Source organism: Danio rerio, chromosome 2 (assembly GCF_049306965.1).
Source record: "Danio rerio strain Tuebingen ecotype United States chromosome 2, GRCz12tu, whole genome shotgun sequence".
NCBI classification, from domain to species: Eukaryota; Metazoa; Chordata; class Actinopteri; order Cypriniformes; family Danionidae; genus Danio; species Danio rerio.
In genome coordinates this window covers 9,873,826-9,890,950 of record NC_133177.1, presented here as the reverse complement: position 1 = coordinate 9,890,950, position 17,125 = coordinate 9,873,826, and the positions used below count along the sequence as shown (strand labels likewise).

The 17,125-nt window shown below is 36.2% G+C and overlaps 1 protein-coding gene across 5 annotated transcripts; it reads left to right on the top strand.

Moving 5' to 3' along the window:
- The first annotated feature begins 939 nt into the window (after positions 1–939).
- On the top strand, positions 940–16,528 carry slc25a24l (solute carrier family 25 member 24, like). 5 transcript variants are annotated; one of them, XR_012389315.1, is made up of 10 exons: positions 940–2,217; positions 2,312–2,438; positions 2,532–2,619; positions 2,812–2,923; positions 7,121–7,279; positions 9,565–9,702; positions 9,788–9,915; positions 10,342–10,509; positions 12,375–12,513; positions 16,271–16,528. XR_012389315.1 is itself a non-coding variant. In XM_073920916.1 (10 exons), exons 1-10 carry the CDS (start codon positions 2,095–2,097, stop codon positions 16,453–16,455), a joined length of 1,341 nt encoding a protein of 446 aa, XP_073777017.1. In that variant the 5' UTR covers positions 1,154–2,094; the 3' UTR covers positions 16,456–16,528.
- The last annotated feature ends 597 nt before the right edge of the window (positions 16,529–17,125 follow it).

Sequence of the window (17,125 nt, the reverse complement as noted above, 5' to 3'; positions counted from 1 at the left end):
TTCCTGACCATGTCCATCCCCTTATGACCACAGTGTACTTATCTTCTAATGGCTACTTCCAGCAGGATAATGAGCCATGTCATAAAGCGCAAATCATCTCAGACTGGTTTCTTGAACATGGCAATTAGTTCACTGTACTCAAATGGCCTCCTCAGTCACCAGGTATCAATCCAATAGAGCACCTTTGGGATGTGGTGAAACGGGAGATTCACATCATGGATGTGCAGCTGACAAATCTGCAGCAACTACATGATGCTATCATGTCAATATAGACCTAAATCTCTGAGGAATATTTCCAGTAGCTTTTTGCATCTATGCCACGAAGGATTAAAGCAGTTCTGAAGACAAAAGGAGGTCCAACTCGGTACTAGTAAGGTGTACCTATAACATATTATTGTTACTGATTGTTGACTGAACAAAAACAATAAGAGCTTTTAAGTCAGCTAACATAAGGCTCTTGCTGGTTCCCTAAGAAAATAGAGCTTTCACCACAACTGCCTCAAAGAAATTATGAAAATGTCTTCATGTGGATATTAGAACTGCTCTGACGTTATCAATTTAACATCTTATACTAATAATTTCTATCAGATCTGGCGCAAAAATTGTAACACTTTCTTTGGTGTAATGCTTTGTTGATTTTATGTTTATACTATATTTGCCTTAATTTTCTTACTGTTCATCATAAACAACAACAACAACAAACGCATGATGGTGAGACAATTTTTAGATGGACTATCTCTTTAAGCAATCTACACCGTTCCAAACACAGGCTGTAAAAAACAGAATGTTCCGCACAAGTGTGCCGCAAGCCTACGTTTGAGTGAGGGTCTCGGCCGTTAGATCGCCCCCTGGGGGCTGGCTGCAGTACAAGTCATAAAGCCCGCCTCCTCCGTGTTAATGAAGGAGACTTGAGCCCAAATAAAAAAAAATATTACACTTGCAATAAAATGTCCCGAAAGATAGTTCTGGTCGATTAAGGCACTGGTTATTGTGCTGAAATAGGTGCAGATCTTCATTTTTGTAAACAGTTTGTTTTTAGCAGTAATTTAATGCTGGGCGTGTCATCGTGATTGACAGCTGTGATTGACAGTTTCTCAAAGCGCGGCGTCTGAGCTTCGGCAGGAGACTGAAGTAGACTGAAATGTTATTATTCGATTTCTGTGTTATTTTACCATGACAAAATGAGTTCAGCAGTAAACTATAGTTTCTGACATACATGATTTGGTGGAACACTGTTTATTCGCTAAGATCAGGGCTTTTTTCGGGCTTTATTAGTTTGCTGATACACGCCTAGCCACCCAGATAGCAAAACACAGTTCCGGCTAGATTCTCGCCTGCCGGAGACTTATCTCTTAGAGCTCAGACTGACTACCTCTGCTGGACCTACTCCGGATGCCTGGACTCACTACCCAATTCCAGCCCGAGTCAATCGAGCCAGATGCGGCGGCCGAGCGAGCCGGCGCTGCCGCATGCGAGCCGGAATTAGCCCGTGACGCCGCGAGTAAGTTATGCGCTGCGGCCTGGAGCTGGCGCGATTGAATATATAAAACCCTCATATTTGTTAACGTTATTACATCCATTTGTGTTGATATGACAGCAAACGCATGCTGAGAAGTTCGGGGGGCGTGGTTGATTTTACATAAAGCGTTTGATTGGAAGCTCGACTCTGCTCATTTTCGCGGCTCCTCCTCTGGCTCCATCAGACAATCCTTCTGCGCATGTCAAGGCTCCAATTTCAGCAGTCTTTTGCGACAGTTTGTGCCCGTCAAGCAGGCGTTTTGCCCTCAAGGCGTTCAATGGGAAAAAGGGCTGTCGCGTCGTCCATATTTTTTACAGTCATTGGTTCCGCATCACAACAAACTCCCACAGTTCCATCTGCTGGAGGAAAGCAGCGGTACAGCATGAGTTCCTCGGTGAGAGGCTGGCATCTCTCTCGCTGGACCACTGCACTGTTTCATCCAAGCGGGGGCTGTGACTCAGCGTAACCGCAGCAATAAGGTTAAAATATAACAATCCGCCACAAATTAAACTAAAAGGCTTATTTAATAGACTTGTTAACCAACGCGTGACTTTTAAATACGAATATTTGAAATCATGGATCACTTCCGCGGCTTGTTTGAGAAACTCGACAAGAATAAAGACGGTTTTATATCTACTGAGGAGCTGCAGAGTGAAATGCGAAGGATAGGTGTGGAACCAGTCAATGAAAAGGTTAAAGTAAGATTTCTTTGTTCAGTAGCTACTCAAAAGCACAGTTGTTTTATATGGTTTATTTTTTATATCTGGGTGACAAAATGTTATTCTTGTTCAGGCTATTTTGTCCAGTTATGATAAAAATGAGGATGGACGTCTGAGCTATCAAGAATTTCTTGTTTACATGATGGACAAAGAGAAGAAATGGAAAATAGATTTCCATGCCATTGACAGAAATGAGAGTGGTAAGCAGACTTCTCCCAATATCCTTATTTCCTTATTAAAAGTGTCAACACGAGGGTAAAACTTTATTTTTAAATATTCTTTCTTCTCGATAGGGGTCATTGACTTGGAGGACATCATGACTCTCTTTAAGGAACTAGGTTTGATCATATCAAAACCCAATGCAAAAAGAATCATTCAAATGTAAGATCCTCCAAGCGGTTTCACATTTGCCATATTTTATTTTTAATTATTACAAAACACTGGTTTACAAAGATGTAGACTTCAGTACTCTGGAAGACGAGAATTATATTGAAATATCTGCAGACTGGAAGTTCTGACAGTTTATAAATCAGTTATATTACATTATTAACATTTAATTTTATTTTTCATTAGGATGGATAAAGACAACTCTATGACAGTAGACTGGGAGGAATTTCTCCATCATGTTATTGTTAATCCAGCAGAAAACATTGGGGAACTGGTGTCTTCCTGGAAACATAACCTGGTAAGATAAGCTTTCAAATACCTATATTCTCTTTAAAATACCTCAGGAAATGTTATAAATCAAAATGAGACTAAATTTTGTAGAATTCACAAAATTCAGGTTATTTTCTAACTGACCCACACATTTCAGGACACACAATCCAGACCACTAGATCCAGCACTGGACATTATTGGAGATAATAAGGCAGATGACAGTGGAGGTCCATAGTGGAAGTCAATGGTTACAAGTTTCTTTAAAGTATCATTTTAGCCTTAAACAGAATTTAAAACTGCCTCTAACTATTTAGTCTCTGACTGAAAATAAAATTAAACTGGGTGTTCTTGCCAACTTTGTTTTTTACCAGTTTGAATTTTAGAAACAAGAGGTATTATAGTATACAGTGCTTTATCTTTCTTGTCAAAAACCCGATGCACATTAAAGTTCAATCTTTCACTCATAAACCCACTCTAACCAATGCCAGCAGACTCCATGGACATCTAAGAGCAATACAGTGCATCCGGAAAGTATTTATAGTGCTTCAATTTTTTCACATTTTTTTTATGTTACAGCCTTATTTCAAAATGGATTAAATTCATTTTTTCCCTCAAGATTCTACACACAATACCCCATAATGACAATGTGATAAACGATTTTTGACATTGTTGCAAATTTATTAAAAATAAAAAAAAAAATGAAAAATTACATGTACAGAAGTATTTACAGCCTTTGCTCAATAGTTTGTAGATGCACCTTTGGCAGCAATTACAGCCTCAAGTCTTTTTGAATATGATGCTACAAGCTTGGCACACCTGTCTTTGGGATTTTTTCTCATTCCTCTTTGCAGTACCTTTCAAGCTCTATCAGGTTGGATGGGAAGCGACGGTGTACAGCCATTTTGAGAGGGTACTCGCTGCAGAGCCATTTGAGGAGAGGTGAGCTCCAGAGAGGGGGAGCATGAGCTGTCGCTCCTCCTCCTGTAAGCTGTTTTAATGCGTACACCAACCCCACCCCTAACCCTACCCCCAGTGACATCACTCGTAGAAGAAGTGCAAAAAAGGTGGAGCTCAAGCTTAAGCTCCCCCTCTCTGGAGCTCACCTCTCCTCAAATGGCTCTGCAGCGAGCACCACTTGGCCATTTTCAGATGTCTCCATAGGATTCAATAGGATTTTGGTCTGGGCTCTGGCTGGGCCACTCAAGAAAATTCACAGAGTTTTTGTAAAGCCACTCCAATAATATTTTGGTGGTGTGCTTTGGGTTATTGTCCTGTTGGAAGATGAACCGTTGCCCCAGTCTGAGGTCAAGAGCACTCTCCATAGAAGAATGCTGGAGCTCAGACAGAGTGACCATTGGATTATTGATCTACTTCCTGGATAAGTTGGCGGTTCATTCCGCTGTGGCGACCCCAGATTAATAAAGGGACTAAGCCGACAAGAAAATGAATGAATGAATGAATAAATTTGCTAAATTTCAAAAACTCTTTTTTCCACATTGTCATTATGGAGTATTGTGTGTACAGTTTTTAAGGAAATAAATTAATTGAATCCATTTTGAAATAAGATTAACATAAAAAAATGTGGAAAAAGTGAAGCAATATGAATACTTACTGGATGCACTATAAGTAAGATTTCTGCTGTACACTGATTTGCATACTAAATTACACACTTTCCTCATGTAGTACACCATCTCATTATATAGATTTATAGAGAAGGGTATATACAGAGGTCAGAGCCAGCTAAAAGTGGCTGGGACTTGAGCTGCAAGTGGGCTGAACAAAACTGGAGATTATTTCTTTATTGTCTTATATGTGACACTGAGTCCAATATTGTGCTTTATGGACGTCTACACCTACCCCAACCCTAAACCCAACCTCACATTAACCTGCTGTCTTTTAATAATGTCTACACCTACCCCAACCCTAAACCCAACCTCACATTAACCTGCTGTCTTTTAATAATTTCTACACCTACCCCAACCCTAAACCCAACCTCACGTTAACCTGCTGTATTTTAATAATGTCTACACCTACCCCAACCCTAAACCCAACCTCACATTAACCTGCTGTCTTTTAATAATGTCTGCACCTACCCTAAGTCTAAACCCAACCTCACATTAACCTGCTGTCTTTTATTAACGTCTACACCTACCCCAACTTTAAACCCAACCTCACAATAACCTGATGTGTTTTATTAATGTCTACATACACCAACCCTAAACTCAGCCTACCTGCAGCACATGTCCCTTCCACTTGAAGGTCACCCGACCGACTTGCGGTGTAATACTGTACCTCCGACTTGGAGGTCTCCGGCCTGCAGCTATACCTACCTGGATGTATAAGACCTTTTCTTTTTCACAATGCAAACGCAAATATTTCTGCTCTGTAGTTTAATTCAGGTGTTATTTTACTTTACCTTAAAAGTGATTACAGTTTTTTACAATTGCTATGACACTTTTATCAATACATTTAACAAGTTTCCTAAACTCTTAACACAGTTAGCACAACATCCGTCTTCGTGGGCTATACAATTAACACATTTCTTGTTGTTAACACAAATTTAAAATGCTTGAACTTCTTTTACACACAAGCACAACCAAGAACAAAACAATGTAATTTTATAGTCAAATTTACAAATGCTTTAACACAGTATGTCAGAACAGATAACACCATGTTCTAAACAGAAATTATATAGGATAAAGTCAAAGTGAACAGCTGTTCTAATTGTGAATTGAAACACAAATATATTCCCTGTATTTTATTCAATTGCCAATGAGAAACAGCATATTGCGGTTATATAAATAAATAAATAAATAAATAAATAAATAAATATATATATATATATATATATATATATATATATATATATATATATATATATATATATATATATATATAGATATAGATATAGATATATATATAGATATAGATACATATGACAGCTGATTCCCATCTAGAAAGCACACTCATGTCTTGTTTTGGTTTTTCCAATCACATGATCATATGTTCTAATAGAGGACTCTTGAGGTTTTTGAAAGGAACATCAAAGAATTCTGTCACCAATACGTCCGTGTAAGATTATGCGTTACAGTCATTACTGTACTATACACAGTGTGTTTTGCAGTAAACTACTCTTTAAACCTGGAGTTCATTAGTACATACAGTACATATACAGTACAGCATTTGCATACACTGTGTCTAATTACTTTCAGAGAATCATGAAGTTAGAGGCCAATCAAGTACCACATGAAATTTTCAATGTTGACAAGGCTGGGGATGTCGCCGTAGGAAAAACATAATAGGCCAAAGGGCCACAGTTACTGTGCCGGGCCACAGAAGATATCAAGTATAATGTGGATGAGAACATGTGGCAAAAGACCAGGCAGAATAGAAGATTACTTTGTTATTTTACTATAATAGTGGTGCTTTTTCTGTTTGCAGTGATGTCCTTCTGCAAAAAAAGTCTGTACTGCAGAAATTCTGTGTCTGTATTTTTTTTTTTACATAAACTGTAAATTTTATAAAGCATTTTTTTCTTCGTTTTGTATAGAAATTTTGCCGTAAACGAAAGAAAATGCATGCATTTACTTAACCCAACGAAACAAAACTGTAACGAGACTTCAAATATAAGGGCAGAGCTGACACATAAACTAATGGAGTTTCTGTAATGTCAGCTGATGATAGTGTTTTTATTGTCAGTGTGTTCTGATTGACTGAATGTTTATGTTGGAAGAGAACATGTGTTTGTGTTTTGAACAATAATGTCATTTTGAAACATGATTGCAGTGTTTTGTTAGACATGGTGTAGTGTGTTCGTTTATTATTGTATTTTGAAAAGAAGTTTAGAGGTTTAGTTTATAATGTGTGATTTTGAGCATAAAATTAACTGTTTTGCAAATTGTGTATTTTAGGTGTGTTGCTGTGTTAAGAGTTTAGCAAACTTGTTAAATGTATTGAAAAAAGTGTCATAGCCATTGTAAAAAACTGTAAATCACTTTGGCTGGCATGGGTTAAATCATTGATCAGTCAATTTTATATGGCCTTTATGTGATATTTTGCTTGTATTGTGTTGACTTTAGGAACCAATATATTGTAAAAAAAAACACTAAGCCTACATGGGATGGCATGAGACCATTATGAAAAACTTGTTTCTTCATGATTTTACTTATATACATTTACTCTGCTCTATTCATCGTCAGGTATCTAAAAGTATGTTTTTTTTCAGGTGTTTGATGTAGGTGAGAGTCGCTCGATACCTATTGAGTTGACGCAGGAGGAGACTGACCTGTCTGTCTGGGGGAACTTTATTTTGGCCGCAGGCTTGGCAGATGCTGTGTCTAGAACTGTGACGGCACCAATCGATCTTTTAAAGACACGACTTCAGGTTAATTTATTCTCCCTGACACTTGTTGTTACACTCAATAAAATGTATTTGATTTAATGATAAAAGGACATAAAATGACAAGATAACTCTAGGCAAGATGCAACCCCGAATCAAAAAAAGTTGAGATAGTATGGAAGACGCAAATAAAAAAAGAAAGGGATTTCTAAATTTACTTTTACTTGTATTTCATTGCAGACAATACAACAAACATCATTTAAATGTTCATCATGATTTTTAGTTTATTTTTTAAATAAACACGCTCAATTTTGGTTCTTGCAACATTTAAAAAGGCTGGAAAAGTAAAGCATTTACCACATTTAGGGACTGAAGACACCAAGTAATTGAAGTGTTTCAGGTGTAATTTTTTCCCATTCTTCCTGCAAACAAGTCTTAAGGTGGGCAACAGTAAGGGGTCTTCGTTGTCGCATTTAACACTTCAAAATGTGCCTCATATTCTCTATTGGAGACAGGTCAGGGCTGCAGGCAGGCCAGTCAATTACCTGTATCCACCTCCTCTGCAGCCAGGACTTTGTAATGTGTGCAGAATGTGGTTTTGCATTGCTTTGTTGAAATATGCATGGGTGTCCCTGGAAAAGAAGGCAGCATATTGTGCTTCAAAATCTCTATGCACTATTCAGCATTAATGGTGCCACCACGGAAGTGCAAGTTACATTTGCCTAGGGCATTGACACAAACCTTTACCATGACCGACCCTGGCTTTTGGAAATGTCGCTGGTAATAGTCTGGATGATCCTTTTCTTCTTTGGTCGAGAGCACACGGCATCCATTTCTCCCCAAAAAATACCTGAAATGCTGATTTACCTGACCACAGTGTCCACTATGTGATGGTCCATCCCAGATGCCTTTTAACCCAGACAAATCTACAGCGCTTCTGGACACAGTTAACATAAGGCTTCTTTTTGGCACAGTACAGTTTTAACTGGCATTTGTGGATGTAACAACCAGTATTTCATTAGTTTTTGTAACTAATTCCAGTATTTTAGGCTTTCGATCTTGTCCTTTACACACTGAAATTCCTCCAGATTCCTTTAATCTGTTATTCAGTGTTGATGGTGAAACATCCAAAGGTCTTCCTTTCTTTCTTTGAGGAACATTGTTTTTAAACATTTTAATATTTTTTTTCACATATTTGTTGGTCAACTGGCAATCCTCTGCCCATCTTTGGTCCTAATGGACTAGACCTTTCTTGGATGCTGCTTATTTACCAATTCACAATTACAATTACCTGTTAATATCACCTGTTTCAAATCACATAATTATTTCAGCCTAAATTTCTTCTGTCCCAACTTTTTGGAATGACTGGTCTGAATGACAGGAAGGGATGTATATTTACAAATGAAATGAAGTTGACCAGACAAAACATCAAATTCATCAAAATGAAATCAAAACATCAAAGTGTCATATTGTCTGTAATGAAATACAAATCAAAGTAAATTTGGAAATCACTACTTTCTTTTTTTTTTTTTTTTTTTTTTGCGTTTTACATGCTGTCCCAATTTTTTTTATGATTTGGGGTTGTATAAAATATAGTCAACAATTAATAAAGCAAGATTTATATTTCTTATTTGATTTTGTTGACATAGAATCATAGTAATTTTACAAATGGAATTTTGCTAATCTATTTGTATTACTCCATAAATCAGAAAATATTATCACTATCCAAAAAACCTTATTTTCATATGTTAGGGGAAAATAAAAATCATAGCCTACATACAGCACAAACCCCTGTAAAGCAAAAATATTGACAAATAAAACTGCAGTGTTTGGTAGAGATTTTTGTATGTATTTTAAAGTGAATTTGATTTATAATTAGTTGTATTAGTTAATTTTAAATATATTTATTATAACTGAAATTTGCAGATACAAACCCTCTTGCAATAATAATAATAATAATAATAATAATAATAATAATAAAAAAACATTTAAACGTTTTTTTTTTTTTTAAATATATTTACATAGCTCTTTTCGGAATTAAATTATGTTAAAAATATGAGACCAAATATTGCCTAGTTTTTTTTTTTTAACGTTTTCTGGTAAATTCGAATGAAATTTTAGTGTTAATGTAATTTAAAATAAACCTACAACAAATGATTTGCATTGTTTGTATTTGGGTTGATTTAGCCAGTTAAGAAAGTTAAGAAGATCATCTAAACCTAAACTTACATAATCATTACACCTTTTAAACCAATATGTGTCAAGAAAGGAGTTGGGGTTTAAAATTGATTTTCATTTCTTTATTATTAACATGACAATATACTGGACAGGTCTTTGGATCTAAAGCTGTGTCTCTAGGATTCCGAGAGCTACAGACTGGAGGCATTAGATCCTTGTGGCAAGGAAATGCTGTGAATGTTCTCAAAGGAACACCACAATCAACGCTTCAGTGCTTCATTTATGCCCAGGTATGCTCACAAAACTGCACATACATTTTCTTTTTGTGCACAGATGTTCAAACGTTCTTTTTTTTTTTTGTCACTTTGTAAACAGCTGAGGATGTACAGTCTTGGTGAGAGGGACAATCTGTCGGTCTATCAAAGGTTTGGACTAGGCTGTGTGTCTGGGGCTGTGGCACATGCTGTGTTCTACCCACTAGAGGTATCACAGTGACATAACAGGTTGGAGTTCCTTACAGTTAGGTGTTGTCTGTTCCAATGCAATCTCACAACAATTCTTAACTTTTTGATTCATTTTGATCTCATTTGTACATTATTCCCTTATGTAAGAGTTGAATAATAAATAAATGATGTATATGTAAATATGAACTCAATAATGAGAAGAAACAGCCCACTGTGAGATGTAGTGACATTGTGAGATATTTAAACAATGTAACAATTGTATTTTATGAGAAACTATGGTTGCATTTAGTAATAAAACCAATTCATACATTCCTTTTTTCCTTCACATTATTGTAATAATTACAACAGTAATGAAATGTTGTAGTCAGCTTTTAAAATGTTGTTATTACAACAGACCCAATTCAGTTTATGTGGGTTTACTGTATATTGACATCTAAGTTGATGGACTTATTCTTTTAATGGCAGGTGCTAAAAGTTAGACTCAATCTCCAACCTGCTGGAACCTACAGTGGAGTTTTGGGATGTGCCAAGTTGATTTACCAGAGTGAGTCTGTGGCGGCTTTTTATAGAGGCTTCAAACCCAGCATACTCTGCATGATTCCATATGCTGGAGTGGAATGTGCAGTGCATCAAGTAAGATCTGAGTATTCCATCAACACACAAGCCTTAAAACTGCTTCAACTTTAACGTATCGTGGCTACAAACTGGTTCACTAAAACATTTCGTCACCTAGAATTATAAGGTTCTATCTGCGTTCTGAATGATTTTGAGATATTGAGCTTCAAAGTTTTTGCATTCTATATAGCAAACAATGTGTGTAACAGTTCTCTTTCATACATTAGCATGACAGAGACCCTAAGGGCTCTCTAAATGTAAATGATCAAACTTCTCTGACATTTGCAAATTGGAGTAAATAAACCATGATACATGCAGATAGAACCTCATTCTGAAAAGTAATTTTCCACTTGGAATTATAAGGTTCTATCTGGCAGATTATTCATTGAAGCATTACTTATCAAGAAATATAATAAATAAATAAATAGTTTAGTGTTGTAACAATATGTTGATGCTTGAGAAAGTAAAAATTTAGCTTTCTGTAACATTTAATTAATGTTTTAGTATGAATATTTTTTCTTTTAAAATTAAGCATGCAAGGCTGTGCTAAATATTTTTCCAGTGCAGCTGTTAATTTTATCTAATTAATATGTTCATATTTATAAAATTTTATGCTTAAAATAAATTATTGAATTATATTTATTGAATTATATGCCCCATGAAATAAATTAATAATTTGCCCTTCAAGGCCTCATTTTAAACTTATAGACTTTAAAAGAAACAGACAATGAGCAAATGAGTTTAATAAACACTGAAAAGTGTTTCACTGACTATCTGTACACAAATAAAAATATTTCACATATTTAATATACACATTTTTAAATATCAATTTCTTTTTCAACAATCTAAAACTGAGCATTTCTTCTCAATGTTTGCGACGCGGTGGCGCAGTGGGTAGCACAATTGCCTCACAGCAAGAAGGTTGCTGGTTCAACCATTGGCTGGTTCAGTTGGCATTTCTGTATAGAGTTTGCATGTTCTCCCTGTGTTTGCGTGGGTTTCCTCTGGGTGCTCTGGTTTCCCCCGCAAGTCCAAAGACATGCGGTACAGGTGAATTGGGTAAGCTAAAATTGGCCATAGTGTATGTGTGTGAGTGTGTATGGGTGTTTCCCAGTGTTGGGTTGCAGCTGGAAGGGCATCCGCTGTGTAAAACATTCGCTGGATAAGTTGGCGGTTAATTCCGCTGTGGCGACCCCAAATTAATAAAGGGACTAAGTCGAAAAGAAAATGAATGAATGAATCTCAGTGTCAAGAAATGCTTCTAAATCATCACATTTACACACATTTCAATTTTGTGTGGTGTGGCATTATTTAATTGACTCTGATTTTGTGTGAATTTCTTCTTCTGGTGTTTCCTGCTGTCAATGGAGCAGTCCGGCGAAATGACAATGAAAACGGATCCTGATTGGTCCTCGTGCGTGCATTAAAAATGCTGATTGGCTCACACATAGAACCTTATAGAGCCAAGCTAGAGTTCAACTTTGTAGATACATCTTTTTTTGTTTTTTTAAATAAAAAGCCTTAAAATGTAAACAACTTATAAAATCACATGCCATAATGTAAATAAGTGGTCATTTAAAAAGAATATGTGAATAACTCGATTTTGACAAAAATGTCAGATAGAACCTTATAAATTCTAAGGTGACGATTTATGACATTCTATGCGAAATACTCCAAAGAAAAATAAAAAATTTAATTACAACACATAGACATGCTTATTTTAGCTCCATTTAAAATCATTTATAAACTTTCATTGATCTTTAGCAATTGTACATTCAATTTAAATATACAATCATTTAACAATAAACCAATGTACATAAAGCAAAGTTATTCTAAAAACCTACAATCATTTATTAACATAAGCCTTTCTTTTCTTGTGGCAGTCAATAATGAGCTGGGTTAAGCAAGATCCAGAAGACTTTGGTGACTCCAAGCTTTTCCTCTTTAGTTTCGCGGCATTTGCATCAGGACAGGCTACCAGCTACCCACTCGCTGTCATCAGAACTCAACAGCAAGCTCAGGGTAAATTCTAACCCGAACAGATAAACTGACTTTACATGCTGTCTGAGAATATAACACGGCTGCTGCAAACATAACACAGATAAACCCCAAACAAAGCTAAAGAAAATAAAAACAAACCAATATGTGATTTAGAAGTGTGGAACATTCACAAAATGGGTTTGTAATAGTTATAATAGTTGTAATTGTAACGAAGTGGCTGACACAGAGGGATCCATTTGCAGTATTTTTATTAAACGAAGTTTAACAAACAATAGCACACAGATGTTGTGCGTGCACAAACTCACATCAAACACAATAGTATGTAGTCTTTGGGCTGGCGGCAGGTAAACACGGGATGAGTATGCAGGCATGGGTCAGAGGCAGGCGGCTAGTATCAGAGTCGGTAAGCAGGCTAGAGTTCAACGGCAGGCGGCTAGGATCAAAGTCAGGATTCAGGCTGAAGTACAAGGCAGGCGGCAGGCTAGATTGGGTCAGTAAACGAAGCAGGATCATAACGGGGAAGCAGGCAAGGATGAGAACGCTCAGTAGTGTTAGCCGGGGCAGAACAAGACTTCGCAATGAAGCAGCGTGTGTGTGTGTGTGTGTGCTGCTTATATGTGTGTGGGGGATGATTGCTGGATGCGTGTCAGGTGTGTCTACTATCAGTGTAAATGGATGACGTAATGTCAATAGTGATGATGACCTCTGCTGGCCAGCGAGGGGAATGACTGGGACCGAGTCGGTGACAGTAATAGTGTAATAGTGTAATGGTTTGGTTTGCAATACGGTTCTGTGGTCATGGTTTTCGGTTTCTATTTGATTTACATTCTAAAAAAAATCTTCTATTGTAATATTACAAATACCATATGTCAGCCGTTAAATCCCTATTGTTTTAAAAACTGTTGCACTAGCAAACATGAATATTATGCGCAAGAAATTATTCATTCAAATGAATTAGATAAATACCCCGAAATCAAGAAGAACTATCACCAAGACATATGTTGTCTATTTCTTTGTTTATTTTTATGTAGCATTGAGACATATGGTCAAACATACTGTCAATGTGTGCCTGGGCTACCTACTTTCTATGTGTACCTGGGCTACCTTGCCTAATGGCTTAACACTTTTATTTGAATATCTGATTGCATATATTTATTTGCATATTAATTGCAAATACAGATTTTAATTTGCATATCTGTTGTGCTAAAAAGCCTATAGTGTAGAAAATTGTCATTCTTGTTCATTTAATTTGACCAAATTAGTCTCAAAGTCTACACATACATTGGGATACACTTTGTGTTAGGTGCTCCATCTTTGGGTGTTCCTGTTTTAAACATAGACATTGAAGATGGTTGTCTTTTTAATCCAGTTGATCGATTTTTAGCCTTTCAAATCCCAAATTCCCAAAGCCTTAAGGGCTGGTGTGTTTGTTCCATGAAACCCTCAACGGCCAGTGATTTTATAAAGGCTTATGCATTATTTTCATCTCTGTCTTTTGGTTTGGGAATAAATAAGTCAATTTCAATTCAATTTAAATTTAAATTTAATTTATTTCTACCTGTGATGACATGAATAAGGGGTGGTCCACTATGATATCACACTTTTTAAATTACATCTGTAAAATTACAATGCCCAATGTTCAATGCAAAGAGAGAAATGGCCTTTTACAGAGTTAATGTACACTCTCAGAAAAAAGTACATAGTGGTACAAATAATGTTCCTTAAGGAACAGATTTGTACCTTTGTAAAAGTTGTACCTTATATGGTACAGAAAAGACTTCTTGTGATATTGTTCTGTACCTTTTATGGTATTCAAATGAAGGTACACAAATGTTCTCACTGGACAACTCCTTCTTTATTACAGTATATACATTTTCTGATTAATACATTTTCATTATTGATATCTGCACCTTTTGGTGTTTGCCTTCCACTTTGCACGTGAGCTGGCAAAAGTCCTGCATATGCAAAGTGTTCATGCAGACATTTTAGTATTGTAAAACTAATCAAACATTGTGCATATCTCTTTAAAATACTTTTGCATAATTCTATTTCTATTTTAAAATGAAGTAAATTAAAGTACCTTTTAAGTCATTACAAAGGTGTTGTGTGAAAATTGGAGAAAAATGTTTTATATTGCACATGGGAGAATGTATTTCTGTAGCATTTTTTTGTGGAAAGTGTTGTCAAATGTTTAGCAAAAAATAGATGTTTTGATTTATGTTAAAGTATTTTTTTCTGTATTGTAAATGGAAAAGGTGCATTTACACAAAAAGAAACTTAAAAAACATCGTTTAAAAATGTATTTGATGTTTTATGTTTACTGAAAATAAATTGACACATTTTGGATATAGAAAAATGCCTTTAAATAAGGAACAGAATTGACACTGTTAAGGTACAAAGTGTCTTGTCACTGTAGTGGTACCTTCATGGATCAGATTTGGACCTTTGATGAAGGTACAATATTGTATCTGCAGGTTTTAAAAACTATAAGGTACATTTTGGTTTCCCATGGTACAAATCAAATCCGTAAATGTACAAACTGCAATGGTACAAATGTGTTTCTCTGTTTTAAGGTACAATTATGTTCCGTAAAAAGTATACTGCCCCAGTGACAAGGGTTTGTACCTTCTTTGGTACAACATTGTACCATTTTTTTCTGAGAGTGTAGCAAAGCCTACAGTGAGCGCCGTTTGGAGACGAAATACATCCGGGTTGATGATGCCATTAACCCTTCAATTTAAACTCCCCTGTGAATTCACAGTCAAGGGGAAGTGGTCACAAAGGCATTGTTATGTTAGTAGTGGGAATGATGATGAATATTGACATTTTCTCACTTCCATCCAACAAAAATGCTTGCACCACTTAGAAACAGGCACCTGTCTGCAGCGATTCCACCACTTGTTGCTTCCCGACTGAAAGGGTCTTAATAATGCATCCCTGTTGCTTCTGTGGGTTGGATAAATACCAATTTGTTTGGTATCCGCACAAACATGAGTATCTTTACGCCCACTCTATGCAGCATTTATAAATCTTGGTTGCATCAGGTTCTGCCAGTCTCTAGTCAAGACAAGCCGATAACACCAGCAGAGAACTGGAGCATTGGCCTCACTGATGGCCATTTCATTCATTCATTTTCATTTCGGCTTAGTCCCTTTATTAATCTGGGGTTGCCACAGCGGAAGGAACCACCAACTTATCCAGCATATATTTTACGCAGCGGGTGCCTTTCCAGCTGCAACTCATCACTGGGAAACATTCATACACACATTCATTCACACTCATACAATACGGACAATTTAGCATACTCAATTCACCTGTACCGCATGTTTTTTGGACTTGGAACTGGAGCACCTGGAGGAAACCCACGTCAACACGGGGAGAACATGCAAACTCCACACAGAAACATCAACTGACCTAGCCAAGGCTCGAACCAGCAACCTTCTTGCTGTGAGGCAAACGTGCTACCCACTGTGCCACCGTGCAGCCTTGGCCATATATTAAGGGTTATTAATGTCAGCTCAGTATTCAAGGCTGTTAATATTAATGTCAAGTGTTAGTCGAGTTCAAATCTGCTTTGGTTTATATTGTGGTAAGCTTTACTCACATCTCTGGAAAGATATTCCATGAACAGTGTTTTTTTAGAATATAGTAAATAGACATCTTATAGTAATACCGTTACCATTGCCAGTCTGTGAACGCTTCCTACAGTATTTGTGTGTTTCTGAAAAATGTCAAATGTAATTTGACCGATGTTATTTTTTTCTCTCTCCAATTTCAGCTTTCTGTTTGAGCTCACAGAAGCCTGGAGATGTTCTTCAGGGTCTCACTGGTATCTATACGAAATATGGAGTCCGGGGGTTTTATAATGGAATGGGGGCAAGTTTTGTAAGGGCGGTTCCCTGCGCCCTGCTGAATTACAGCCTGACCTCAAAATTCCAGACACTGCTCTCAACAGTGTCATAATAATCAGTCAGGATCAGCGATGATATCAAGAACCGTGTGTATATTTATAATAATAAATGTTTTTTTAATAATATGTTTATGCTCATTTTAAATATGTTGGATCACATACATTCTTGTTTTACATGTTTTCATGTGAGTATGGTTGCACTTTATTTTATCTTTTACAGTTTTTATGATGCCAGTACCAGGGGTTTTACAGTTTACAACCATAGGGTTTTTGTCATGAATATTAATCATTACCAACCTTTCTGAAAAAATAACAATATCTAATACAGCAAAAAGCATTCCTTTAATTTATTTTCCATATAATTCATTAATTGTATCTTTTTTTTGTCATCCAATTTTTTTTCAAATGCATTCAAACTACAATCAAGGTTGTCATTGTTATGATAGTCCCATATATGGAGCATATGTTAAACAATAGGATTAATAAATGGATTTGTGTTACCTAATAATTTGTCCAGCTTCGATTTATAATGATCAATAAACTTATTGTAAAACATTTGCATGACTTTCATAGAGTTCATAATGTGCTTCCTTTGATTTATTTATCCAATTTTCCCTTGAAGAAAGATTCTGTGGCAATTTTTTTCCTTTCACTTCAACCTTGATATGGTAACCTTTAACAATTTCTGACTTTATTGTTACTTTATTGTTATTCTGACTTTAA